Below are 25,963 nucleotides of genomic sequence, written 5' to 3'. Positions count from 1 at the left end.
TGATAAAATCATTTTTATCAAAATATTTTCCTAATTGTTCGAGGCTGAGCGTATTTAGATTAGAAAAAAAAGGTGGTGAGTTAAGTGGCAAGGAGCGGTGATCATGATTTTTAAACTCAGTATTTCGTCTCGTCTCGTTCAACTCCGATACCAAGTCATCTCGGAGGAATTTTTCGATACGTTTGAGACTTCTCGTGAGATAAATCAATAAATTGAACTGTGACTCGTAAATCTCGATCAAAAAATGATTTTGTGAATTGATCTTGTTCAGTTCTGATATCGAGTTAACTCAGAAGATACATCTCGGTGTTGGACGAGTTTAAAAATCATGATGGTGATATTGCACTTTTATAGTGGGGTCCATGAGACAGCAATGATTGTTAACAGAGGTTGGAGTTCTGATTGGCTGACAGCTTAATTGATACCCCACTCAATATGGTGGAGTTGGAGGTGGAGGGGGACCCTCACGTGATTACCGGGACAATTATTTCTCAATTCCTCCAATAAAATAATTACATGTTAAATGGCATTTCAAAGGGAAATTGAGTTTAGCCTGTTTCGCTCTTTTCTATGTGCGACTTTCAATATGACGATAAGGGTGATTTGACATACACCCTCCATGTTTTGGTGAATACGTGAGATACCCCTATGTTTTGAAACTCATAACATACCCTTAAAATTTGATTGATTGATCCAAGATTATCGACAAACAAGATTTGCCTAAGTACCTTCGTTTCTTTTTGTCCAAATAATTCTCTCTACCCTACTAATTGATTCTAGAGTGGACCTAAATTTGAACCAGGAAACATAGGAACAATACATCATATGATAGTTCTTTTAATTACAAAATTGAGTACAGAAGTAAAAGGAAGAAGATGAATTAAAAATTGTATTATGAAAATTGTGTGTGTCTTACAAAAAGTTTACATTGATCTATATATAAACATATAACCAGCTGTATAAACTGAATTAGTTAAAACTAACTTTCTTACAACTGTGACAACTAATCAAACCAACTTAACCAACTGTATAAACTGAATCAGTTAAAACTAACTTTCTAACCACTTTGACAACTAATCAAAACTGATCAAACTAACTTAACCAACTCTATCTAAGAGCCCCCCTCAAGATGAAGGTCGAGAGAAAACATTTAAGACATTCATCTTGGAAAGTAAGAAGAGAAATGGAGCAACTCCAAGGGCTTTGGTGAACAAATCTGCCAGTTGGTTGTTAGATGATACATGCATTGTGCGAATGGAACCTTGCAGTATCTTGTCACGAACAATGTGACAATCTATTTCTATATGTTTTGTGCGTTCATGAAAAACTGGATTTGCAGCAATTGAAAGAGCTGCTTTGCTGTCACAAAACAATAAGGCTGGTTGAGGATGATGAATTCGAAAATCCTTAAGAAGGGAGGAAATCTAAGTAATTTCACATGTTGTTGATGCCATGGAGCGATATTCTGCCTCAGCAGAGGACCTGGAGACAGTAGCTTGCTTTTTAGATTTCCAAGAAATTAAAGAATCTCCAAGAAACAAGCAAAAACCAGAAGTTGATCTTCGAGAATCAATACAACCAGCCCAATCACTGTCACAAAAGGCCTTCAACTGAAAACTAGAAGTAGCAGGGAAAAAAATTCCTTGTCCTGGAACTGTTTTTAGATATCGAAGGACCCTGTGAGCTGCATCAAGATGTGATTGTCTTGGACTGTCCATATATTGAAACACTGGCCCAATCATTAATATTTATAGAAACACCGACACTTTCTTTACTAGTTTAATACAATTTTAAGCCTTCCTAAGGATCATTTTGCTCAAATGGATAATCACATTGGCAATCCAACACCACAGCCCTCTAGATTTCATTAAAAATAACTCAGGTACTAAATAAAAAAAAAATTAATTTTTTTATTTTCTTTTAAACTTGATCCAAGGTTTAGAAATTGGACGGTTCCCAAATTTTAAAATTAAAATTCACCATTTGAAAAATAATCTTTTTGGAAAGAAGAAAAAAAATAGAATTTTGTCGTCTGCAACTATGAAGCATCTGATCATGGTTTCGGAAGCCAAAACTGGAGCCCAAGGTCCCTTGGTAAGGGTCTAAACCTTGCTGATTTAGTAAGGGTAGTTGGACTCTTAAAGAGAATAGCTGATTCAATAATTTCTTCAAAATACATAGCTGGGTTTTTTTTTTTTTGTAATTTACTTAAATCTAAAACTATAAAAAAAAAAAAAAAAAAAACGTTAATAGTATAAGCTTCCTTTATGTTATCTTCAATCTCTAATCCTTTATCCATCAACATCAAAATCACTGTCACCATTATTTGGTTATTCTATACTTCTCTAATGAACAAAATTCTATAGATGACTCAGATCCAAAACATATTAATGACACAAAATGTACAGCGATTGATTTATATGTTGATAGAAACCTTTACCTATAGCTCTTTGATTTGAATATGTACGAATTTGTCGATCTTTGCATCAAATTTGAAAAGATTATCAGTTTGATTAGATCAATGTTGGCTTGTCTAGATTGAACCATATAAACTCTGAATTGGATCTGGTATGCATCCATAATGGGCTTGATGGCACTTCCCTCAGCTGTCCGTATCCCACGCCAGGATTGGGTTACTCGGATCAGCCAGAACCCAAGCACCATTAACAACTTACCTGTCTTCTATTTGAGGCCCTTGGCTTGATGGCGATCTTCAAGGTCCCACTCCCTGGATTCCATGCCAGCCATTGACACCACTAAATGCACCTACAAACATGCAGAATACTCCAAGGAAGGAAAAAATGTTCTGTTCAGATTTGTAGAATTGGAAGAACTATTTCCTTTCTAGAAGAAATTGGTGAAATTCCACCTAGAAAATATCAGACACAAAACTTTGGCTTTTATCGGATAATGCAGCACATTAGTTATCAATTAGCAGAAAAAGATTGTTTATATAACCACATCAGACTCACGTTTATTAGTTGTGTTGATATATTTTAAGGGGTGTAATAATGAGGACTTCCCAGGAGACCACTCATTCTAGTACTACCTTCATGCAAGCACGCTTAACTGTGGAGATCTAGATAACTTACAAGCTGAAAGGGCCCACTGCTCCGTGGTTCCTTTGCACCTCCTTGCATTTCTGTCTGGAGTAAAAAAAAAGTTGTCGCTCTGGTCCAGGGTTAAGATCAGCATTGACGACAGAAGGTTTCACGGTCAATATCTGATTCCACCGCAGAATTATTTTTTGTGGACCGAGAAGAGGGATCACTAGACAGCTTTTCTGCTAAAATCCATCATGAAAAGGACATTTGCATGCCCAAACAAAAGCATAAAAAACTAAAAAAATAAATAAAAAAACGAAGTCAATCAGAATCGGAATGATGATCCCAGCGACTAAAGGCACATATCTCCTATGATTCCTTATAAGAGCCATAGAAGCAGACGGACTGACAATATCTTTACAAACCATTATGGTGGGCCTGTTTTATTCTAACCTATAGCATATTATCTTTTCTTTAATTTTTTTAATAATGTAAAAAAAGAAGGAATGAAAAAAATTTAAGTGCACAAAAGGGAAGCACAGAAGATTGACATGAAAGAAGTTACGCAGAAGAAAGGATATTGAATACCTAAAGGATTTGCCGTGTATGAGAGGGAAAGGCAACCGAAGTAGATGATTTCGACTAGTTAGGGCTCAAGATTAAGAATAAAGTGAGGTTTATTGCAGTTTATAATAGTCCTAGGAATTGAACCTTGGGTTCAGAATTATTATATAACAATAACTAATTAAAAAATTTAGGCAGCATGATAATAATTTACAAGCTGCAATGGCTACAAAGTTACATAAGCAAGGCATGACCAGCAAGTTGAGCCCTATTCCCCACCTGTTGACATCTAAAAAAGGATCACTGGACTAGGCAAATCAACCCCGAGCCTCGGGTGTTCATAATAAGATGGAAGGTGAAGCCCAAGCCCAATCCAAATAAGATGGAACTGAAAGCCCTGCCCTCGTTCAAAATCCATCTGTTGGGGATCTCATAGTTGTGTCCTTGCCTATAGGTACTGAATGAGCAGAGACATATAAGGAAAGCTACAGACATGCATTCTGAGTGGAGGACAAGAAAATGTTTTTGGAGTTCACCAGTTGTATATAATCATAGCAAAGGAAATGAAGTTTAGGAAACGGGGGAACTCTAAAATTTTAGTTTACATCAAAGTTAACATAAAGTACAAGTAACTTAGTATAACAGCAGATTATCAGGTTGAGATAAGGCTTCAATTTAGTTTTTTGACCTGTTGTATATCCAATCGTTTTCCTTGTAAAGTGGCCTCAGTACCCTGCTCCAGAATGCATGATGGCAAGCTCGTCATCCGCCATTGTTCATCTTGCCCAGATCAAAAGAACGGAATGGAGTAACACATGTCTTCAGGAATCTGTGAAAACTTAATCATCAGACAAAACTAGTGTAGATGATCTCAAACTAATCTTAAGCAAATTTAATTCATGATTTGTTACAAGCACGAAACAATCTTTGTGTCAATGACAGGGCCCAAAGAGCAATTGTGTACTTTTGTGTTGGTAGGTTGCTAACCCTATTTCGTTTAAGGGCAGTCATTTTCTGTGGGAGAAAGCTTGTAACTATTTTTTGGCCTTTGGACATTGTGAAATTGGTGTGGCTCCATGGTTTTTCCCTAGTTTAGGGTTTCCCACGTAAATTTGTGTGTTGTAGTTGATTTTTCTTCTCTGTTTCATTCTCTTCAATTGATTTCTCACATCCCCAAAGGACGGTATACAGGAGATTTTCCAAGAACTATTTCCGATCAGTGTGGAAATGTAGGAGTTTAGAAATATTATAGAATTCATAGAAAATATAGGAAATGCTTTACAAGTTGGAAAATGATAAAATAAAATAAAAAGCAAAAGCATAGTCGTAATTCATAATACCAACCAACAACCATTTGGTGGAAGAAAAACAAGGTCAGTAGCATTATGGGGAGTAGCCATAGCAATCAACAGTATAAGAGACTCACCTGCCTTCTTGCTAACATCATATATTTCTAACAAGAATGAGCATTTATGGACTATATATACAACACAGAGAGAGAATGCAAGGATGCAGAAAGCTCACCGTGAAGCCTAGAAGTTTTCATTCAACTAATGCACTGCCCCTGCAGAGCACGAAGAAGTAATGCCTGCATGAAAGGGAGCTTTAATAAGATTTCTGTTGAAATTGATGAAGAGAAGAATCATTGGTGACCATGTTTAAAAGAGCACAAGTTCACAAGGCATAAAACCTGGTAACGTTTAAACATTCTTGAAGCCTCCCTTCTGACTGCAGCTTACCCCCCTCACTGAATGCAACTTAGTTTTCATCTAGAAACATCCTTATCCATAAATAATAATAAAATTTGAGATTAATATGAAGCTAATAAATCCATCAAACACCATTAAACATATATAAATAGCTGTTATAGATAATCCATTAATATCATATACACAAAAGCAACTCCTAAGGGACTTAGAGATACAGTTAAGCAACATTATAACAGCGATAACAGAAAGCACGTAAACCTTAACAATTGGGAGGTTAGGCCTCCTTCCTTTCAGTCTTTTATTAGAATTTATATCTATCAAAACAAATAAAAACTAAAGAAAGCATGCCTAAATCATTACCTGAGGCTGAGTAGAACTGCCACTAAGTTCTTCAGCTGTCAACTCTCTACAAGCAAATTACTGCAATTCTGTGGTTCAGTTTGTCTGGCTAGGTGTGAAACTCTTCGTTAAGACTGCTTCCCTTGGACAGAACCTGCAATGAAGTGCCTTTGGTTATCCAGGCAGTCAGTTCGGGTTGATGTTCAAGGTAGTTGAGAGGTTGCAGACTCCTATCCTCCAGTTGCACGCCATAGACAAATGGAAGTCTAAGAGTGAGGAAGCTATCTGGCGGTAGGATCACTCGACACCCCATGCTGAACTGTGATTGTCGTTCTTGATCCGGAACAGATAGAGGAAGGTGTGAAGCCTACAATCAGAGTTTATTATGAGGAAGAATAAATTTACAGCTTCTCAGAATATATCTACCTATATTCTAATCAAATCTCTGCATTTATTAGATAAAATCATATATCAGTGACAAAAAGATAAGTAAGGTATACTTATAACACTGAGGAATACGTATCTAACCAACAAAGTGCACATCTTAATAATTTTCATTAACTAGCTGAAGATATGCATCAACAAGAAGGCAACCAATATAGCCCATTGAGCAGACTATAATAACAGCCCATCAATGCCCTAGAGGTAAAAAACTAAATGTAGCATATGTACAAGGGACCATGCTCCAGCATTAGATGCATCCCAAATAGGAAACATTCTAGGCTAAGATGACTAACCATCCGGTCAATTAACTTGTTTGGGTTGGTTCAAACATTTTCTCTTATGATGCATAAAAATGATCAGATGGTTATATTATCATGTCAGGTCATCTTTTGAAAAACTATAGAGCAAATGGATGGATACCTCAAATTGTATAACTGGGCAGGTGGCTAAAACAACTGGAAATGGAGGCGTAACCTGCATGGAGTAATTCACACATGAAGCAGATGGACAGAAAGGAACTTACAAATTAGCAATGAGTCAATAACAAAGTAAGATGCTTATGTTCACGTCTTAACAAATTCTATGAAGCAACAGTATTTATCACTATATTTCTAAGTACTGATGGCTCCCAATCTCATTTCAGATCATCTGTCTATGAACACATACAATGAAAGAGTAATTTCCAACATTCAAGCTTTGAATGTTAACTGGGTAAACTGTATTAAGCTTAGAATATCGCAACCCATATTCAGAGAAATAAGTACAAAACCAATTATCAGATAGCATTAAATGCTGGAAATAATACCAGTTGGGGTTATATTGCAAATTAGTATGGCGAAGCATGAAAAAAGCACAGGGTATTTAAATACATACAGAAAAATAGAGCATAGTATAAAATGGTCACAATTTTTATCATCAAGATGTAATACACACATGTATGCCAAATTTCCTTATATAACATTAAGGAGCATCTCTTTTTCAGCATTGACAAAATAAATAAAGTCACTAGATGGTTGATGGAAGTTATACGCAGCGAAAATATTTTCTTAACTTCTTATAACATTTTTTTTTTATAAGTGTAATGTATTGATAAAAAATAACAAAGTACAATGAGGCCGAGGAAGCCTCTCAAAGAACTACAAAACAAACAAAAAAGTTAAAGCCTCAATGATTACATAAAGAGTTCCATCTAAAGACAAAATCATCAAAAGTAGTCCCTTTGAACTCTAATTTCTGTTTTGACCAAAAGTACATCAAGCCCAAAATCTCTAAGAAACTGCCATGAGCGCTTCTCATCTTGTTGTTGAAGACCCTATTATTTCTCTCACTCCACACCCCCCAAGCAATGGCCGAGGGAAGAATAGCCCAAAGGAATCTCCTTTTGTTTCTGTTTTAACTTCTTATAACATTAGGGAGTTAAGAAGTTAAGGTTATAAGAACTTCTTATAATTTCATAACTTCTTGGGCAAATGGGATTGGGTTTGTAATCGTGTGGGGAGTTGTTAAGCGTTATTGTTGTTTTTCTTCTTTTTTCTCTTTTGTATTCTCTTTTTCATTTGGTCACACAACTATTCCCCTTTAATAAAATCTTTTCACTTATCAAGAAAAAAATTTCTTATAACCTTTCTTCTAAACCTTAGCTAGCCTAAACTAGTTGGATGGTACAATTGGCATAGAACTGAGGATTTGCTACAAGATTCAATGCACTCTAATTATCAAAGAGCTAGCTGCCAAAGCATAACAGGGTTTGTTCACCCTTTAAAGAAAAATAATGGCAAGTTCAAAAGACCATACATGTGATCATTCCTTCTTATTGTCTTCATGCATCTTATGGGATGCTATAAGAATAAAATTAAGAAACATAGTGAAATAAGAAACAAATCACGAATAAGAGACACTAGTCAAATATCCAACATGTGTGCAGCATTATAGGAGCTATGAGCTATGAAGTCCAAAGTCATTAAAAGGAATTTATATGTAATTATTTTTCTATCTCCACTTCACCATTTTAAGATTCTACAGAAAGCTTGATTTATTTGTGAATACTGCTTCGAATCCCATGAATAAGATGGATTTTGTTCAACACCAAGATCTATAATTGATTCAAGCCCTGAATGCACAAGCCACGTCATCGCTGAAGCATGCATGTTGTATGGTTGACTTGAGAAGGCCACAAAAATCCTATCAGCCAAACGAAGGTTATGAAAGTATTTTTTTAGTGTACTGATGTTAGTTGAAATTGTATGACTCAAGTGTATTAGGCTTTGTTTGAAACAATTTTTATAAAGTAGACTCGATGTTCATGATGTTGTCTCTTATCAAGAATAATTGGAGTGTAAATGAGGATTTATAACCTGTGTGGGAGATCTTGTGTTTGCGTCGTTGCCAAAGAGGCATCTTCCCATACTTTGGGATAGAATGTCAACTGGATTCCGGCTCTTTCTTTTAGTAGATATGAGCCCTCATATATCACCACAAAGTGAACTTTGATGATTCCAATGCATGCCATGATCAAATTAATTTTTTGTTTTTTGACAAGTTAAATTAATTTTTTTCTCACTTGATGCTGAAAGGGTATATGAATAGAAAGAATTGACAACTTAGCTAAATTAGTTAGACGTGTGGAGTATTGTTCCCATGTCCTAGGTTCAAACTCCCTGAAACCCAACTTTACTTGCTAACCACTAACCTTTTACCAATAAATAAAAAATTGTAAAACCTTTACATGACCAAAAATATTTGGAATGAGAAGAAACAAAACAAAAATGTCCGGTTGGCTTTTTTAAAGGGGTCAATGGACCAGGACCGGGCTTGGCTTTTGATAATTTTTTATAGGCCCAGCCCACTCATACAGCTAAAATTCAGGCCTGTGGAACTTTTTTTGACACCCCTACTTCTCTACAATGTTGGATTTTTTTACTCCATGGAAAATCACATCAGTAATGCACTTATGAAAGTAATAACCGTTGAATACAACACAGGCTTTCCAAATTTCCAGCATTGAAACAACTATCAGAAAGGTAACAAACCTACATTCAGCAAAGAGCCATCTGGAATTTGCCACAATTGAAGAAATTTAAAGCTCAAGAAATATCGAGATGAATTTCAGCATGAATACAAAAAGTTAACATGTCACCCAATTATCCAGTAAATGAATTCTATCAATCCAAAAAAAATAGGTTTCTTCCAACAAGCATAAAAAATTAGGTTAATAATGGAAAAGATTCTGTACCACAAATATCCTTTGGAGCTGTGATACTGTACTTGCAAACTTGATCTTTTGCTGGTCCTTCCTCTTAGAGATCCTGCAGTGCGGACAGTTCATGTATATGGGTAAATTCCTATTCAAAAGGGAAAGCGCACACCCACCATCATCAAGATTAGCATATTGAAGGCTCTCTTCAAGATCATTCGCTGATTTAGAGACCGATGACAGCCCGATCGAGGACTGGTTCTGTTCATTTCCTGATCCAGAGAAAGGTACAAGTCCATCGCAATGTTGGTTCTGATTTGATTTGCCAGATGTTCTCACCTTATTCAAACCAGTAACCATTCCATTCAAATGTGAATGAGTTTTATCATGTGCACCATTCTTACTCAAGCTTAACGTCTCTACAGCTTTTCTGTCTGAATATTCCATAGATGAGGGAATATGAGATTCTTCGGTAAATGAATATAATGAGCCCAACTCATTGAGATGCTCTGAAGTCAATAAGAAACGATGACCATAAGAACACTCGTGCTCAAATCCAACATACACTACCATATGCTTCAGAGAAGTGTTTGATTTGATGTTTCCACCACCATTCATGTTCATTGGGACAACGTAGCTCCCTATCTGTAAAAATGGTTCTCCATCATTGTAGCTATTAGCTCCCAACCCCTGTGAGCTTTCTCGAGCAGAAGAAATATCTTCAGATTTTTGAGATCCTTGGCTATCACCTGTCACATGAACCTGTTCTTCACTTCTATCTCTTGAAACTTTTTGTTTAGCACCCTTTTCTGAACCCACTTTAGGCTGTTTTCTCTGCTGAAGAGGGGGGAATGCTGCATCTGTTGCGACTGATCCGGCAACAACCTCAGCAAAAGGTCTTCTCATGGTAAACTGTGGTAGACCTCGGCCAAAACTTATTTTTTGATCACCAGAAGAAATGTTTTCTGTGAGTTTCTTTTTATCTTCTACTCCCCCAGTACGTGCTTCTCCGGGAAACAACCGCGTGGAACCAACTTTCTTCACTTCTCCATCTGTAACAGATTCAATCTTGGGGTCCTGATTTGACCTTGTCATGGATCCCTTTTGGGCTGCACTTGGTGGAAAACCACTTGTTTTTGTACGTTTCTCAAGTAAAATTGACCACTTCATTAGAAATTTCTCAGTGGAGCAGAATCCACTCTGAAGCAGGCCTTTAGAAGGTTGATAATACCTCGCAGAACCCACTCGAATCAGACTCCATGATGAGGGTTGAATAGGTCCTGCATTGCCTAGTTTTGGTGGTTGGAATGCTGGAAGCAGATTATCACAGTTTTGGAAACAATTGAAGATAATATTCGCTGTTTCAAAATCAAAAGGATCATCTCGGAGCCGCCGTGAACGGCCACAAGCACAAGCATGAAGGAAAACAAAGCCACTAGAATGTGGCTTGACCTCAGCTCCTGAAAGCAAACCACCAACCTCCACATTGTGTCTCTGGTGCATGCATGGTTTGCCCGTCAAACTAACAGCATCACAAAGTTGCCTGCCAGATATCCAAATGGATGCACATTCATCTTCCAACTTTTTTCTGAAAAACTGTACAGCAGGTCCCTTGACCATTGACTGAAACGAGCGCAAAGCCTTCTCTAACCGTGCCTCATGTAGAGAAGTCGGGTAACAAGCAGGCAGTTCTTTAAGATAAACATCCTTAGCGGCTGGAAGGGCTCTCTGACACCATGAGGTCGAAAATTTCATGTTCAGGCCTTTACCACTTTCCAACCAAGATAAAGCAGATTCTACAGGATCTACTCCTCCAGAAACAGCCCTTTCAACCTGTGCTGCAGTAGCATTTCTCCGAAGAGGTTTTCTTTTACTAATATCACTTCTATCTAGAAACCCGCGTCTTGCAGATAGCAACGAATCTAAAATAAGTTGACTAGAAGATAACCAGTTCTCCAAACTAGGGAGTTCAGGAGTAGTAAATGGCTTTCCAGACGCAGCTGAAGCTGCTGCAGCAGCCGCAGCAACAGCTACCATACCAACACCAGCAGCTGAGCCACTATTGGCGTTAGTAACCAACCCACCTCTCCCTCTTAAGGTATCAGACTGCCTATAAATGAACTCTTTTATAGATTGGATATCTTCTTTATTCACACCCTGTCCATGACTTTCAAGCAGAAGAATATCTGAGGTTGCTTTTCCACTTAAAACCTCTTCCATGAGACTAGAGGCAAAATCAAGTGATTCACCTTTCTGATTTGTCGATCTGTCTAACAGAGCGACAGCTCTTGAAGCTTCAAGAGAAAACAAAGGTGCTGAACTTGAATTGCCCCCACCTCTTGACCCAGTATGACTGGCTTCGGAACCAGCTAGTGTTCGACATTTCTTAATTAAAAATCGGATCTGTGCTTCAAGAGATGACTGTATTTTCTTTCTAATACCACCTTCGGATTTACTCATTGGGCGTGCTAACACAACAACAGAACTCGAACCTTTTTGAGGTATGTTTGACCTAGGTAAGCCACTTAAATTAGAAGATTGATTCAATGATGTAGCCTCCGCAGAATCCTCTACATGGGACACAGAGTTTGGACCGTCTGAGAAGTCATCAATAAAAACGAAAAGAACTACAGGTGTACATTGTCCTGGAAACAATGACGAATAGGAACCCAAACCCGACATAAGTGAAATAGCTGAAGTATGGCGATTCCCGATACCACTGCCTCTACCAGAAGAACTGGTAAGGGAGGTCACCGGAACGGTTGGTTGTGAGGAGGATAAAGAAGAAGCCTTAGAGGTCAATGTAGGTTTAATGTGGGATTTCACAAATGGAGCCAAAGCATGCTTTGCAGCCTGTAGCATTCGTAGTTTTTTCAATATTTGGGTATCAAAGTGAGACCCCTGCTGAAGAAATATGATTACATGGCAAACCTGCATAGCTAATGAAATTATTCATTTTGAATCCAAACTTAAGTGTCTCATACACCACAAGTAAAAATATAAAGAACTCAAAATGTTTGTTTTCATTGTTTCTGTCCACGAACACTTTTATTCGTAGTATCTGGTCCTATCCTTAATAAGGTTAATTAATTTCACGAAAAATGTTTGGCTCTCCCTAGGGCCTCCGAACACTCCCCTTATATATATAGGGACAGGATCACCCAACTTGTTTTGTAAACTGGGGTTAGAAGTTTCGGAATGGGCTGATTTTACAAAAAACGGACAGTCCACGATTCTTCAACTTATAAACTAGGGTTAGAAGTTTCAGAATGTACCGATTTTTGGTGAGGATGATCTCCTCACCCTAGAGATCATCATCACCAAAAATCAGCCCATTCAGAAACTTCTAATCCCAGTTTACAAAACACGTTGGATGGTGATCCTGTCCCTATATATATATATATGGGGAGCGTTTAGAGGCCCTAGAAAGAGCCAAACATTTTTCAATGAGGTCCATTCCAAAACTTATAACTCCAGATTACAAAACACGTTGGATAAAACATTTTTCACGATTCTTCAATTACACATACTCTCTACACAACCACCATATCTGAATTGTTCTATGCTTCTAGGCTAGTTGTGAACCTTTTTTAATATCATGGTTTTTCAAAAAATGCCTAGTGTGCTTTCGAAATTTAGGCTATCTTGGATCCCATCATTAAGAAAATTCTTTAGCTTAAAAAAAGTATCTTATCTAGTTGAAAGTACTAAATTGGGTAAATTACCATTTCGTGTGTTGAATATGGGAAAATTCCCATTCTAGTACACTGTTCATTTTAATACCCAAAACATGTTTTTTCTAGCAAGATCGTCACTTTTAGAATAAACACCAGTGCTCTTACTACCTCATGTTTTAATTTTATCAGTGAGGTCGTTACTTTAAAATTAGAATAAATACCAGTGATCTCGCTATGCATGTTTTCGGAATAAAAATGAATAGTGTACTGAAATAGAAATTTTAACAAAAGTTGCGCATGTTTTGGGAATTTGCTCTACTAAATTTACTAATTACCATTCCATGTCAAATGTGCAAATTTAAGACTCTATTGTAAGATTTGAACTTTTTTCCTGGTTATCAAATGAAATATGGGATCTCTTTTGTTCCTAAAACCAAAAGAAAATTAAAAATCAAAATCAACTTGAAAGAAGAAAAATAAATCGGGAACAACTCACAGAGAACATAAACAGCATCCCTTGTAGATCCCCAAATTCTTGTTCTTCCACAATCGAATCCAATCCTGACGACTCTGATAAACTTTCCGTACTAGGGCACCAAGTGGGCAAAAACTGCAAAAACATGATCCCCTTTTCTTCCTCGTAGTAATAACTAATCCGTCGAGAACGAAACCAATCCTTCACTCTCTCTCTTACCTCCTCTTCGAAATTATGCGAAATTATAGAAAAATTGTCATCGAGATTACCTGATCCGAAGACATTATTATCGAGAATTCGATTGATCAAATGTGTTAAATCGTCCTCTCTCCTTCCAATAAAACCTACAACAACAACGCCTTCTGAAGAGTGAGATTGAGAAGAAGATGAAGTAAGGTTTGAAGAAGGAAGATCTGGTGGTGTTGTTGAAGAAAAATTTGGGGGAATTTTGGAAGGAAAAGATGAGGTGGTTGTTGAAGTAGTTGCAGATGAGGGCCGAATCAAGACTCGAAGAGACGAAGAAGGAGGAGGATTGGGTGTCTGTGTCTCCATTAAAGCTGCAGAGAATAAGTGATGGTGGCTTCCACATAAATTGTTATATTGTAAAGGGAGTTGTTTTGAAAATTGGTGCGCTTTGTTGTTAGGGATTGTTCTTCCATTTAAGGAGAGAGCGTAACAGAGGAGAACAAGCTGAGAGTCTTGAGGGAGGCGGTAAAATAAAAGGCGCTGGCTATTGACACCCACTTTTTTGCTTGCTACACCCATTTACTTCTTTCACCAACTATACCTAGGGTGTACGGAGTAAAAAATTGTGACCTTGTTTCATCCACCATTTTATTCGATAAATACATACTGAATATTTTCAAAAAGATTCATTAATAACACACCGAACAATTTTCACATGGGACCTCGTGCAAGGAATTGTTCGGTATGTAACTACTAATCTAAGAACGATAAATTCTTTTGAAACATACTGGAAAAATATATTATTTTATGGTAGGTACATACTGAACAATTCTTTACATGAGAATCCCATTTGAAAAAATACATTCGATATGTACTTACTGAAATAGTGAAGATGAGTTCAGCCTTGGGTTATTGAACATACTGGAAATTTCGAAGAAAAAAAATTGATGCAAATAATAAAGGTAAAGTTGATCTTTAAGATGGTTCATTTGCAAAACGATTTAAAAAAATTCAAGAACAAAAGATGATGAAAGTAAATTATAAAAACTCACTTCCATCTATCAAAATGCTTAATTATATCAAATAATGGTAAAAATATATATAATAATCAAATTTTAATGAATAATATTCCCAAAAATTGATCAAAACACAGTCGTTTGATGAATCTCCGAAGAAAAATATATTGGTTATGTGGATTCGACTGAACTTTGATAAGCTTTGAATCAATAGGAGGGGAAAATTGTGTTTATTCGGTGAATATTACATAGGTGTATGCAGTAAAACATAATAAAATTCAAAAGGGTATTTAAGTACTTACACATCATTGACATTTAACGTTTAAGTAGGTGTGATGAGCAAAAAAGTGGGTGTAAATAGTGCACCCCAAAATAACATCCCTCCTATCTTTCGGTGATTTGGCAATTGGTGAGCCCTCTAAATATATTGATAAATGTTTAAGAAATCTCTGAATTTTCAAATGGATGACATACCCTTCGATCTCAAGCTCTTTTAAGAGACTAAAATCGCACTCGTTTTCAACCTCCTTGAATTAGGACTGCAACTTGGGCTAGTTGGAGGGTAGACCCATGCTCAATTCAAGTGGTAGAACCCTCAACCTGAGTTCGAACATTAAGTCTAAGTTCGTCAATCAAAACTAGAGCTTCCAAACTCAGATTAGCCTAAGTAAGATAATTCTAGGACAGGTTGGGTGACTTGGACTCATTGAACAAGTTTAATTTTGTTTTGATTAGCAAATAAATTTTATATTTCAAACATGAAGTAATTAAAAAAATACTTTAAATGTATATATAACTATCTTCTATAGTCTCGAGTTTAGATTGAGTTGAATTACCCGAACCCTCAATTCGACTTATGGTCGAACTGAATTACTCTAAAGTCTAAACTCGGTTCAACTCATATTCTACATAACTTGGCCCAAGCACACCCATCAATTGGGTTGAACCTCTGATTGAACTCATGCCTACTTGCCAAAGTTGCAATCCTATCCATGATCCATCAACTTCAACCTTGGAGGTAAAATACTTCACCCTCTTCAACTTCAACCTCAATGTTAAAGGTTCTAAGTAACTTTTTCTTTTTAATCAATTATCTACATGCCTTCATCACTTAACTAAGTGGCACCTTCATTAAGGTTTTAGGTAGTTGTGTTTCTAAAATTATTATGAGTTAATGATCTCATTAAAAATAGATTTATCACTAATAATAATAAAAAATATGATTTTTAGAAAAATTAAAGTTAGCAAAGTTTGAAAAAAAAATTATATATATATATATATATATATATATATATATATCAAACAAGTTTAAATTTTTTTGAAAATGTACCAATAAGTTAAGAATTTGAATTGGCTAGGGGTTAAAGATGAGGTCATTTAGTAGTCTTTTGCGGTCAAGTGGTAAGTCATCCGATGAAAAATGCAAGGTTCAAATATTCGCCAAAAACATAGGGGGTTATCTCAAATATTTACCAAAACCACATACGTCAAGCTATGCCCTAGCCCAATCCTAAAGATCGGACTGCACTTGATAAGGAAGACATCACAACCGTTCGATTGACTGACCATGACAAGAACATAACTCCGAAAACTATAAGGTATAAACCTTGCTGGTGAGACTTCGAGAGTAGATTCTCTCTATCATATTTTTTTAACCTAAAAGAAGGATTCAAAGGGGGAAGACGAGAAAAATGGCGGTTCCAGGTAGGCTCAATGGGATGATTGAGGACGAAGAAGAAGAGCTTGTAGAGCTTTTCGAAGAAGAAGGTTTGGCGGAACCCTTCTACAACACACAGCCACACCTCAGCGACCTCGCTCAAGCAGTCCAGAGCGGAAACGTTGACCTTCTTCGCCAAGCTCTTGGTATAAGTTCTCACCCAGTTCTCGATCTTAAATTAGGATATATTTTTTTAGTTTACGTCCAATTCTTCTTCAGTTTAGTGTTCTAAGAGGAACCCAACGTAGAGATGCTTTTTGTTTGATAAAAGGTATTGTAGTTTAACTGGAAAGTGGAAATTTCTCGTTTGGGTTCAATTTAGGGTTTTGGTTCAGTTCAAACTAGAAAAATAGTTCAAATTAACGAAGTTTGCACCGTTTTCAGCAATTTGTTTTCGTTATTGCTGAACTTTCTGATTGCGTACTTGTATCTTGTGATCGGGCAAGAAAAAAATATGTTTTTTTTTTTCTTTTTTTTTTGTCTTGGTTACTCAATCTGTAGATGTATTCAAATATCATTTAAGTTGGTCAAGGTACAGGGAGCCAAATCATTATCAAAAGCTCGTTAGGTTGAAAACTCGAAAGGATTTTACAAGGTTATTAGCGGTATTTGCCTGTTTGGTTGTTCAATTAGAAGTGACCTCGCTCAAGGATAAGTCACAGTAACCAATTATTGTCTAATTAACCTCGTCAGGTTCATTTTTGTAATAGCAAGCATAGGCACTTCATAGAAAATATAGCTTAGATACCATGATAGTGTCTTTAGGTTTTGTTGCTTATGTCCTTAGAGCTATTAGATTGGAACAAGAAACAATATTTGAAGGTTTTTTCTTTCTTCGTGCACTCTAGATTTAATTTGATAAATATGTCCCACTTATCAATTTTTTTTTATAAATATTTCCTATGTTCAAAATGTTGGAAACATTAATTGGTTACGATTCTCTAAGTTTGAAGTAAGCTTTGATGAATTTATGAGTCTATTATTTATATAGAATAGAGACCTTTGTTGCCAAGCCATTCATGGGGGAAAAAAACCTTTGTTGCCAAGCCATTCATGGGAAAAAACCCTTTGTCACTAAACCTTGGAGTTGTAAAATCATGAAGTCAATGCATGCTACAATGTGTTGGATTTAACGTATCATTACTTGTTTCTCTAAAAAGGAAGCATAGATTTTTTTTTTTTTCATTTGGAGTGTTTGTGGTCAATATCTCATTCTAGTAATGTATCTATGAGCAGTATGTAGATGGTGATGATCCCCAAGATACTATTGAGATACCTTGTATGTGAAAAATATGCGGGGGCCCGCATGCATTCAGCAACTACGTGTATGAGGATGAGAAATTCTTTATGGAATAGATTTAGAAATAGAATGAGATGCCCTAGGTACTGCTTTGTTTTTCAAAATAGCGTGAAAGTGAAGATCGGATTGGGATGAATCCGGTGAAATTGACATACTTCAATACTTGTATTGTCATTGGAAGAATCATATAGGCATTAATTATGCGATCTACAATGCAAACGTTCATATTTTACATCTCTGCTACATCACAGTCTTTTTTTTTTTTTTAACAGCGGGAAAAAGAAACATCGAACAAAGCGGTGAGGTTGAGTTGACCTACACAAAAAGAGAAACAAGAAGAAAAAAGAACACAAAACACTGAGCTTGGGCTTTGACAGATTACAAACAATCTCCCACCGAACTAAAAAATCCTCGAAGAACATGCCTTTGAGCTCCTTATAGATCTTGCACCAAAAGAACAAGAGCTCAAGGACTGACAAAAATAGATCTTCAGTATATACAAACGTACAGTTGTATTGGACTGTGAATTGGACATGCTATACTATTTTTTATTTATTTATTTATTTTATCTGTACAAAGATTTATCATTTGACAAAAGGGGGAGGCAGTTGAGAACTTGAGGGGACCTGCCTAATACAAGTATCAAGCAAGAACTTAGCCTGTCTCCTTACACACTAAATCCCAACTGAACATAAGATCTGCATAAGTCTGCATAAGCATGCAATAGAACAATATATTATGTGGAGAAGCTTGATACGTTGCAAACTATAAGTCCAGCTAGCACATTGATACCAACACTGTGTATGTCTCAATCTATGCTTTTCCAAAACTTGCAGAGGTTGGTATTATATTTTCGTTGATGTTTAAAATTGTTCATACTCTGCACACTAAAAGATCCAGATCCACAATGATGAAACCTATCAACTACGTACTTATGCGAATAAAATAAAGAGTTTGAACTACTACAATAAAGTAAAGTGGGTTTATTTGTTGTTGTCTCTATATAAAATTAGGTACAAGCTTTATTATAGGAACTGTGATAGTGATCCCACAATACCATGAGTAAACATCTGGTTTTCAACCCTCACTGGAGGAAAAAAAAACTTGTATTAATTAAGATGGTTTCATTAACATAGGCATGCACTTTCATTTTCTTGTATGATATTTAGATAATTTGAATGGAAGTATTGATGAACCAATCGAAGATGGAGACACCGCCCTCCATTTGACGTGTCTCTATGGCCATCTGCCTTGCGCCCAGGTTAGCTACATAATTTTCAAGTTGCTCTATCCTCTGTTTTTTTTTAGGTGATGAAAGTCAAATACTAACAAAAATCTTCTCCCTTGTAGCTACTTTTGGAAAGGGGCGCTAATTTGGAAGCCAAGGATGAGGATGGGGCAATTCCCCTTCATGATGCTTGTGCAGGAGGTAACCCCCACTACTTAATCCCCCACGCTTCAGCCTGTTTTGTGGTATTTATTATTATTATTATTATTACAAGAAGGTGGCATGCGCAAACGCACATGTATCTGAAGGGCTTATTTGTAGTTAATATAATATTAATTAAATTCTGGTTTCGAAGATTACATGGTAAAAAAAAAAAAGGATATTTTTGTAATTTTGAAAACTAACCAACGAGATTTTAGCAATGTAGGATTGCAATTTTCTTGGCTTTTTTTTTTACTAGAAAAACTTCATTATATTAAGTTTAAATGTTAAAATGGGAGCATTTTTGGAATCCAAATTTTGGTGGTGAACCACTTCTACTCCACCTTCTCTAACAGTAAAAATTATTTTTATTCTTATTTTTTGCTTTTGCTGTTGAATTTCTGCAGGTTTTCTTGAAATTGTCCAACTGTTAATCAATACAGCTAACAATGCAGACTGTGTGGAGCGGATGCTAAACACAGTTGACGCTGAAGGTGATACTGTGAGTGGACTTGGAACCTCCCAACATTTCTTCTTTTCTTTCACTCCTTAATCATTCTTGTTGAGGTTTATTAATCCATTACACAAAATAGCCTCTTCATCATGCTGCGAGAGGTGAACACGTGGATGTTGTGCACGTACTGTTAGCTGCCGGGGCATCTCCTACTAAGGCAAGCCTCTATGGAAAGGTTGGCGCACACAAGGGTTTTCTATTGTCACATTTTCCCCGTAAATACTCATTTTCGAGTTTCTAATTTATAATTTCAACAGACCCCAGGAGAGCTCTCAGACCCCGGGACAGAAACGAGGAGAGTCTTAGAAGCTGCCGCTAATACTGAGGTGTGCCAATAGGTTTTGCTTTATGTGAGGTGACAAAATTTAATCAGGTTGTAGGTGTGTAGTCACCGATAGTTGTTGGTACTTTTGTTCGAGAAACGTTGGAGGCAAATTAATCATTTTAATTTATTAATAGCTTTGATAGATCCAAAGTGGAGACAATTTTTATACAAAATAAGATATCAAACAGTGACTAGTTGACTGTCTTGATCTAAAGGTTAAAAGAGAACATGTTCGGATCATTGTTAGAGCCTAAGCGGGGGCATGTATTTGATGCTCATCCGGTGGGGGTTAATGTAAGAGAGCTACTATTGGCACCTCAAATTTTACTTATTTTAAATTATTTTATCACACCTCAATTAAAGATTAAAATACACTTTTGAAACGTTACAAAGGCTTGGTGCTAACTTATAATCTCATTATAAGACTCGGTCAAACTGGTTGTTTACAATTATTAATCTCATATAAAATCCTATATTAAAAAAAAAATGAAAGAGCATCTATTAGCACCCTAACTTTTACTTATTCTCATCCATTCATTTATTTTCTTGGGTGAAATCTCCCTTTTGTGTGTTGAATATGATGAAATTCTGGTTTTGGTACTCTATTCATTTTAATTCCTAAAATATGCTTTTACCGTGAGTTTGTCACTTCTATGATCTACGAATTCGTGAATTTGTCATTTATATAATCTATGAATTCATTGATAAAATACCAATGATTTTGCTTAATCAGTTGTTGATTATAAGAGTGGAAAAGAATATTTTGGGAATTAAAATGAACAGTGTAGTGGAATTTTGACATAAGTTGTCTATGTTTTGGGAAAATTTCTCATATTCTTTATTTTAATTTGGGATGTAATAAGTAAAAGTTGGAGTGCCAGTAGCAGCTCTCTAAAATAATTGGGGATCGGCGAACTAGACTGGGTAGGATCATGACTCATTGAGAGGCAGGAGGAAAGTCAGTATAACTGGTTCCATCGAATGAAAAGAAGCCTTAAAACAATATCATGGACTTTCGAGGATTTCTAATCTTCTTAATGTTGGAGTGACCTCAATGGGGGGACACAAGGGGGAGCCTCTTGACGTGGTGGCGTGTATAGATATGTTTTTTTTTTTTTCGAGATACGAGTTAAATGCATCTTCACTCCAACCGCATTAAAGTAGCGATGCCAAAGCTTGCTGGCTGCACCAGCTTGTGGAGTACAGGATGGAGATCATATATACAATAGAAAAAATGAATTAGTTAAAATACTTATTATATTATCATTAATCATACAAGGGCATTTGGTCTAGTGGTATGATTCTCGCTTAGGGTGCGAGAGGTCCCGAGTTCAATTCTCGGAATGCCCCCTTTCCCTTTTTTAAAAGATAGAGATCCAATTACCCTCATATTCAATCTTTATCTTTCAATCCTTTTATTTGGTGAAAATGCATGGGTAATGGGTTTATGCAAGTCCAACTTGTATTGGTGCCGTATAATTTTGAGATATTTAATTGGCACACCAACTTTTACTTACAACACACCAATCATTTACAAATTAAATGGTTGTTTTCTATTAGTTTGGTGTGTTATGAGTAAAAAATTAGTATTTTAATGGAATTTCACAAAATATTTTTGAGTATTATTATTACCATGCCAAGTTTTTATTTCACACGATAGTTATATATAATTAAATAAAAATTTAAAGATAATCATTTTTTTACAGCTATTTTGATGGCTTAGGTTTAAATTTCGTTGAACCCACATTCGTGTAAATATAACATGACCATGTCTAATTTCTTTTTCTGTTTTTATTTATTTTTATTTTTTTATAACGGGGGTGTTCAGACTTACGTTTGACTAAGGGTCCCTCCATCAGGAATGTGCTAAGGCCGCACATCACTCACACTAGGTAATTGAGGAAGCACCCCCTCGCAAGTGACCCTGAGGAAATATTGTTGATTCTGAGTATCGAACACACAATCTACGGACTCTCACCACTAATTGGGGTTATGACCTTTCCTTATTGAGTGAAGTGTTGATCATCGAGGTTCTATGATCACCCCATCTTTCATAAAAGTGGTATTTTATAAAATAGAAGACTATAGAAGTTCTCTAAAATTTTGGGAAATACAATATAATACCATTAATGATGAAATAAACATTATTAGTGATTTTATTGCAAAATTACACCATATAAAAAAATTACTTATGATGTTTATTCATAACATTATGAGGAGGTGGTAATATCATTGGTCTTTAAAAAAAAGACTACTATTGCACAAATTTTATATCTCCAATGAATAATATGGGGTGTGAGGAGTAAATCTAAAAAAACACTTGCTTTTGTCTATCTATGTCCTTCAAGTTGGAAGAGGTACTCTCTCTCTCTCCTCTCTACTTAATCTTCACCTTACTATGAAATCTCTTTCTCTCCAAAAACCCAAAGTTTGCTTGAAGATTGGAGATTTGGAGAAACTAGAATCTATAAAGCCTTTGGAGATCGGAATTGATAGGCCAAATGATGCAAAACGCCATAAACAAAATTATAGGGTAGAAATCTGGTGAAGCCTTGATAAACTCTACCCTATTGATCCGAAGTTGCTCCTATGTCCCTCTTCTAAGCATCGTTGTGGTACCCGCTAAGAATTCTCCGACACTCAAGTTAAAGTTGTAGAAGAATAATAATTATCGATAAAACTCTCTTTTTTCTCAATCTGCCAAAAGATCTTTTAGCCTCCCTTAATTTATCAATTTATAGATTCCTTCTTCGAATCAGGATTTCCCCTTCCATCAGGATGTGATCCCGGAGAATCACTTGATTACAAGGATCCTAAGTGGAGTTAGGATCTTTGAGATTGAGTCTACGATTCTAGGGAAATCTCTTATAAGATTTATGGACTTGACACACGTAAGCTAGGATTACGCAAATACTCAGGCCAAGTCTTTACTAATGCTACCATACCCTACCAACCAGATTAGACACTCTTATCTTGGTTTGTCCTGCTGTTGGGCAGTGTTAGAAATACCGACTTATACATAATACACTTAATCGACTTGGACACGTGTACGGTTTGGATAATGTACTCTTATCATCTTCTACAAAAACCAACATCTCCACCTCCTATAGGCAATGGTCGTCTCAGATTTAAGTTCTTCGCAGATGGTTAGGACTATGATGAACCTAAACGACTTGACCTAGACAGATGGATGCATCAACTCGAAATTGTTTATAGTGACTCACTCACTCGTCTCATCAAAAAATAACTCGAAGAGGCTCAACCCGTTTCTTGCATCGTTAACAACCCATTCACACCTTGGGTGTCTGATGTGGCAATCGATTTGGGGATCCTATGTGTTGTGTTGCAGGTTCAATCATGTGCAGTCTACTCGATTTACTACCACCATTTCCATCAATTAACGTCTTTCCCAACAGTAGAACAACTAGACCTCTCTGGTTTGCCCACTTTGAAATCAGACAAAGTGCTGAGTTTCTTGATTCCATCAACTCTCTATGCTTCACTAAAGAAAGTCATTTTGGGACAATTCGATAATCTCTCGAAATCATTTTGTATGTTGGTCGATTCATTTGAGGAACTCCAACATGAAACTCTAGAATCCATGTCTCATCTCTCATCATTAAGGTGTTTGATGAAATGTGTAAAAGAAGAATGGATCAAAGGAATATCAATTCATCTCAATTTTTTTGTTCTAAAGCATTGGTGTGTAATAAAAAAAATGGTGTATACATTTGCTTTCTCAATAAATGATGGGCACATTCTTTTTTCTTCTGGTGGCACATGTAATTTCATTAATTGGTGAGGCAACAGTAAAAATTGGTGTGGCAATAACAATGTTCTTTAACCCGGGCACACGTTAAGATGCATTACATGTACCTACAAAATTTAATTTTCTGCTTAAAATGCCCATAAAAAAAATTCCTATCAAATTTACCTAAATTCTTATGTCCAAGTTGTTTTAAATGCATCTTAACAAGTGCCCTTAGGGAACAAGTTGTAATGGTATATCTCCTTTTTGGAGACAACAACCAATGCATGTTTTAAAGAACAATACTTTCATAGTAACTTAGTAAGATTTTAAGTCTTACTAAGGGCCGTTTTTTTGAAATGGATTACCACGTTAGCAATCCAACACCACGGTCCACTAGATTTCATGGAAAAAATCAAATAAAAATAATTTCTTTTAAGCTTGATCCAACGTTTTGAAAATGGACAACTATCGAACTTCACCTAACTCCCAAATTTAAAATCAAAATTCAACGGTGAAAAATAATTATTTTGGATTTTTTTTTTCCTTTTTCTTTCAAAGTGCATAAAATTTTATACTTTACAAATCATGTTTTTGGATGCTGCAAAGTGAGCCCAAGGACTCTTAGTAAAGGTAAAATCCTTACTAACTTACTAAGGCTAGGCAAACTCTATTTAAAATTGGATTGGGTTTGTTATCTTAAGAAATACGACTCAAACAATAACAAAACATCTCAACCATTTAAAAATAAAATCCAACTTTTGAGATTTTATTAGGATCATATCCTAATGATGCTTATCTCGAAAAGATAATTGTCAACTGTTGAATTTTGTGTTTACACGGTTAAGATCCTATGCTATTTTTTGAGTCTCATTTCTTGAGTTAGCGGAACTCAACCCTCTAAAATTTTGTAATAAAATATAAATCATCCAAATAAATTGAGAGAAGTTTCTGTTCATGAACATCGACTTGGTGAAGGAGTCCAACTTTGAAAAGGCCAACCAACTTCAAATTTCGAAGTAACCCTCTCCATTAAAAGACACGTAGCATTTTGTAGGCAATATTAAGAATAACTCCTTGGAAAATACCCTGTGTAATTCAAAGGAGAGGATTCCTTCGAAGTTTTGAAACAAGGTGGCCGCTTCAAAAATTTTTCCCTTGGCCCACAATAAGAAATAGAGTCGTGACAAAATGTCACACTCTCACATACGTAGTTTATACGTGGTTGACGTGGCAATTTCACAAAATCAAAGATCTTTTTCTTCGGGATACACAAGGAGAAAGGTCTACGACTCTGTGCATTTGCCACGCCAATCACGTACAGACCGTATCAACACGTCATTTTATCATTATTCTAAGAAATATGTTGATTTTCCTGTTGGAGTATTTAATGTTCCCTTTTGGATTTTAGTGAATATATTTAAGAGTCTGTGCTGGAGTAACATTGAAATGTAAATCAATTCTGACATATGTGATGGTACACACATAATTATAAATGCTTTTAATGATATCTTGGCGAAAAACATCTATGATTGTGTGTGCACCATCACATCAAAATGTACAATTGATGTATATGTTAATGTTACTTTAGCATTATCCTATATTTAGTACCTTACATGTTTCAAACAGATGACACATCGCTTGATCATGGTCATTCGAGCGATTCAAAGAAAATAACCAAAATACCCCAATCTTCCATCTGTTGCCACGACCCAAGAGACGTGTTTCTTTGAGAGCCTTCCATATTCAAACCTTGGGTTTTGGTTTCAATATGAAAACCTGTCCCTTCAAAATTTGATTAAATATTGGGAAAAGTTACTTATAAATGATCTCCCCAATGATTATTTTCTTTCTAAATAGTCCCTTAAGGTTTTGGTGGTATTTTAATAGTTCATTTGGTAAACTTATCTTTTTTTAATAGTCCCTGAACCTCATCTCTTGTTGTAATGTTATTGAAATATTCAAACGGTCATTTTTCTCATTTTCTTCACATAGTTACAATTTTCAACAACAATTGCGATTATTTTTGATGATTTTTCTTATCGTAAATGACAGATGGAGTATTTAGATGTATGTTTTGATTTACTTTAGAAAATAAATGGCGAAGTTGAGATCCTAAAATTTGTGATGATTAGGTCGTAACTTTTGATTGGCAACTATGATATATGCCTTTTGAATATTTCAGAAAAATTTACCCAAATCGAAGTCAAGAAACGAAAAAATGATAGGAAAAACAAAATAAAAAACCTGGTTTGTATTTACATTGTCGTGTTCACCATTTTT

At 35.9% G+C, this 25,963-nt stretch overlaps 2 protein-coding genes and 1 non-coding gene across 7 annotated transcripts; 2 read left to right on the top strand and 1 right to left on the bottom strand.

Moving 5' to 3' along the window:
- Window positions 1-2,301: 2,301 nt before the first annotated feature.
- Window positions 2,302-14,130, bottom strand: LOC147399729 (uncharacterized). Of its 5 annotated transcripts, XM_086445198.1 has the most exons (8): window positions 13,467-14,130; window positions 9,333-12,224; window positions 6,521-6,574; window positions 5,678-6,023; window positions 5,299-5,388; window positions 5,133-5,196; window positions 3,093-4,437; window positions 2,309-2,784 (listed from the first exon to the last, which is right to left on the bottom strand). In XM_086445198.1, exons 1-4 carry the CDS (start codon window positions 13,995-13,997, stop codon window positions 5,766-5,768), a joined length of 3,735 nt encoding a protein of 1,244 aa, XP_086301324.1. In that variant the 5' UTR covers window positions 13,998-14,130; the 3' UTR covers window positions 2,309-2,784; window positions 3,093-4,437; window positions 5,133-5,196; window positions 5,299-5,388; window positions 5,678-5,765. The 5 variants fall into 5 exon arrangements, with proteins under 5 accessions (XP_086301325.1, XP_086301327.1, XP_086301323.1 ...); XM_086445199.1 differs by having other exon boundaries at window positions 2,302-4,437; window positions 5,299-5,377; XM_086445201.1 differs by having other exon boundaries at window positions 2,303-4,437; window positions 9,333-12,232; window positions 13,467-13,608.
- Window positions 14,131-16,238: 2,108 nt separating this feature from the next.
- Window positions 16,239-20,159, top strand: LOC147399728 (Ankyrin repeat family protein). Its single transcript, XM_086445196.1, has 6 exons — window positions 16,239-16,510; window positions 18,834-18,925; window positions 19,015-19,093; window positions 19,501-19,595; window positions 19,687-19,782; window positions 19,865-20,159. The coding sequence occupies exons 1-6, from the start codon at window positions 16,339-16,341 to the stop codon at window positions 19,943-19,945; spliced, it is 615 nt and encodes a 204-aa protein (XP_086301322.1). The 5' UTR covers window positions 16,239-16,338; the 3' UTR covers window positions 19,946-20,159.
- A 1,051-nt stretch (window positions 20,160-21,210) lies between these two features.
- Window positions 21,211-21,282, top strand: TRNAP-AGG (transfer RNA proline (anticodon AGG)). The gene has a single exon. It is a non-coding gene; the product is annotated as a tRNA-Pro (tRNA).
- The last annotated feature ends 4,681 nt before the right edge of the window (window positions 21,283-25,963 follow it).

The sequence above is a fragment of the Akebia trifoliata genome, chromosome 6 (genome assembly GCF_017979445.1).
Source record: "Akebia trifoliata isolate Shusen 1 chromosome 6, ASM1797944v1, whole genome shotgun sequence".
In the NCBI taxonomy this organism is placed as follows: Eukaryota; Viridiplantae; Streptophyta; class Magnoliopsida; order Ranunculales; family Lardizabalaceae; genus Akebia; species Akebia trifoliata.
This window is presented reverse-complemented; position numbering and strand designations above follow the sequence as displayed.

Excerpts from the sequence above, each read along its gene's own strand:
- LOC147399729 (XM_086445199.1), bottom strand. The coding sequence starts at position 13,997 with ATGGAGACACAGACACCCAATCCTCCTCCTTCTTCGTCTCTTCGAGTC. Across the intron at positions 6,575-9,332 it reads AGCTCCAAAGGATATTTGTG|GTTACGCCTCCATTTCCAGT; the intron begins GTACAGAATCTT and ends TACTCCATGCAG. Across the intron at positions 6,024-6,520 it reads GCCCAGTTATACAATTTGAG|GCTTCACACCTTCCTCTATC; the intron begins GTATCCATCCAT and ends CTCTGATTGTAG.
- LOC147399728 (XM_086445196.1), top strand. The coding sequence starts at position 16,339 with ATGGCGGTTCCAGGTAGGCTCAATGGGATGATTGAGGACGAAGAAGAA. Across the intron at positions 16,511-18,833 it reads CCTTCTTCGCCAAGCTCTTG|ATAATTTGAATGGAAGTATT; the intron begins GTATAAGTTCTC and ends TATGATATTTAG. Across the intron at positions 19,094-19,500 it reads TCATGATGCTTGTGCAGGAG|GTTTTCTTGAAATTGTCCAA; the intron begins GTAACCCCCACT and ends GAATTTCTGCAG.